The sequence below is a fragment of the Penaeus vannamei genome, chromosome 15 (genome assembly GCF_042767895.1).
Source record: "Penaeus vannamei isolate JL-2024 chromosome 15, ASM4276789v1, whole genome shotgun sequence".
Taxonomy (NCBI): Eukaryota; Metazoa; Arthropoda; class Malacostraca; order Decapoda; family Penaeidae; genus Penaeus; species Penaeus vannamei.
Genome location: NC_091563.1, coordinates 35,075,842 through 35,078,341, shown reverse-complemented (window position 1 = coordinate 35,078,341; position 2,500 = coordinate 35,075,842). Strand labels below are relative to the sequence as shown.

Below are 2,500 nucleotides of genomic sequence, written 5' to 3'. Positions count from 1 at the left end.
GCCACACAGTCACGCCGTGCACGACCCAGAAAGGTTCCTCTGCGTCGCCGACCAAGTAACCAGCTCGGAGGTCAATGTAGCGGTTCCCATACACAAGCTGGCTGTAAAGGCTCTCGTCCTGCGTGATTGCGTACTTCATGAGCGCGTTTTCGGCTGCTAAGGAGTAGGGTGTGTATGTCCCTGAGTCGTGCGTGCCGGGGATAGCGACTTGATGCAAGGGAATATCGTACATCTGATTTTTGAGCGAGGACATCCATCGGGGATGAACCTTGACGCAATCCACAGCCAGAGGGCTTCCGTCACGAATGTAGGCTGCCCACCAGCCGAGACACAAAGCCTCATCCATCGAAGCGTGAACCCGCACGTGAGGAAGACTTGCTTTCGCCACGAAGTAGCCCGTCTCAGCGGCCGGGTGAAAGCCCTCGTGCGACGACGAACTGTCCAGAGCGGGGTCGTGGTCAAAAATAGCAATCCAGTCCCCTTCAAGCACTTCTGACACTTCCCAATTTACTTCTAGCTGCCTCTGCGCCACTTGACCTTCTGCAGAAACTGAAGCCAGGGCGGACACCCACAGCCAAATGCGTGGTGCACCTGGCCAGAGCCACCATAAATGTCACAGGGCCAAACACAAAAGATATAGTATTGTTAACCTAAAACCAAATAACAAACCATCCATATTTTTCCCCTTTTTCTTTTGGATCTTATGTATATTATCATGAAACATATAAAGGATAACCATTGTGGTAATATGTCAAATAAATAAAATGTAATATAGATTTCAGGCCAAGTAACGTGACCTATGGCAAGAATAGATCCTATGCCTATATCACTTACTTTGATCGCCCTCAACAGAGTCCCCCATGACAATCGACGATCGCCGGGCGCGGTCTGTCAGCTGCTTTTCCACACATTCTGCCTTCACCTTGTTGGCTTCAATGGCGACAGCCACCACGTTGGACGCGGGAAGGAAGTCCAACGCGACAATGTTGACTTGGTCCCACAGGTCCTCCCTGACCCACTGCGTGACAGGCGTGTTGGTGATGGCCGCCGCGCCCCTGAGTCCGCCCCAGCGGTCAAGCGTCACGTCCAGCGGCGTCGGTGTTAGCTCCGCCATGGAAGACCACAGGGACCCGCGATTCACCTCTTGCGGGACGGAGGTGTAAAGGAACGCTTCTAGATCCGCGAGCTGATTCACGTTGCCCCACAAGTGGTAGACGTTATTCCAGAAGTAGAGCGAGTCTAAGCCTTCTGAGGACGGGTACGTGACGATCAGCCGCCCGCCGCTCGCCCATATTTCGCCCAGCGTCGGGTCTGGCGAGAGAAACTTTGGGACCATCCATTTCTTGAAATTAAATTCGAGGAGTTTTACCAGTTCCTCATGACGTTCAGGATGTCCGTCAAACCCAAGTTGTAACCCGTGGATGTCGAATATCACAATTTCATCGGTTTGGTCCATGAATGCGCTAACATTGTCGAGATAACCCTGAAGTGGAGCGATTCGAATTTCCCCATGATTAACGAAAAACTTTTCCTGCGTGTTATTGTAATAAGCGATCCTCATGTCCAAGTAGCGGGAGCCAAGCACCAGTTGCTGCCACAAGCTCTCGTCCTGGGTGAAGGTCCAGCGCCCCACGATGTTCCCGATGACCGAGCGGCTGAAATGCCCTGAAGCTCCGGCGTCGTGAGATCCGGGCAGAAACACCTTCGATAACCTCGTGTCGTTCAGACTGTCGCGCAGACCTGATAGCCAGTGCGGTCGTAACATCAGGCAAGATGAGTGAGCTAACATTCCATTATTCACATAACCGACCCAGTAAGGAAGACATATATCTTGCGTCCCAATCAGGTCGTCAGGGATGAGGCTTCCATTCCAGCGCTGAATTGTCCTGAAGCTCCCGTTCGCAGTGGAGACTTTGTACTCTTCCAGTGGTACTTCGAGGTCTTCTTCCGGGTTATGGCTCCACAGCCCTACCCAGTCGCCGTCCTGGCCATCGACCATGCCAAACCAATGGACTTCCAGCCACCGAAGATACTCATAATCTACCTCCTCCCCTTCCGATGATATTGCGATGTACACGCCTTTGCTTTCAAGTCCACATTCTGCAAGATGGCAAGGCTAGATGGTGTGTGCAGTTCCATTTGCTAGACAAATATGCCAGGAAGGAAACCATACTTAACTCAGGAGAGCAACGCCACAAACAAAAAATGGAAAGCACAACTCACAAGGAAAGACGCTGCAACTAACAATAAGTGTGCACACGGGATACAAACAACACGTCAACGAAAAGTGTAAAACATGATGCAAAGCGGGAGTGACAAACAAATAATCAAGAAGAAACAGAAAGATTCAAAGAGCTGGATAACATAAAAGGCACAGTACAAAAAAAGGCAAGCGTACAATCAACTATGTTACAAGAGGAGGAAAATTAGTGGTACATAAAACACGATAAGAATAATTTCCGTTAAACAAAATATGTTGAATATCATATTATACAACAGT

At 50.0% G+C, this 2,500-nt stretch overlaps 2 protein-coding genes across 13 annotated transcripts in view; both read right to left on the bottom strand.

The window, feature by feature from the left end:
- The window catches only part of LOC138864215 (PI-PLC X domain-containing protein 1-like), a 1,440-nt gene extending 834 nt beyond the window's left edge, over window positions 1-606 (bottom strand). Inside the window, exon 1 of the mRNA XM_070130694.1 lies at window positions 1-606. This exon is cut by the window's left edge and continues 834 nt beyond it. Within this exon, the coding sequence (XP_069986795.1) occupies window positions 1-346 (346 nt within the window). The 5' untranslated portion in view covers window positions 347-606.
- LOC113809174 (uncharacterized) overlaps window positions 1-2,500 on the bottom strand; it is a 32,455-nt gene that overhangs the window by 11,265 nt on the left and 18,690 nt on the right. For all 12 annotated transcript variants that reach the window (XM_070130687.1, XM_070130693.1, XM_070130685.1 and 9 more), the window contains one exon: window positions 835-2,100. In XM_070130687.1, the coding sequence (XP_069986788.1) occupies window positions 835-2,100 (1,266 nt within the window). The remainder of the gene's footprint in view (window positions 1-834; window positions 2,101-2,500) is intronic.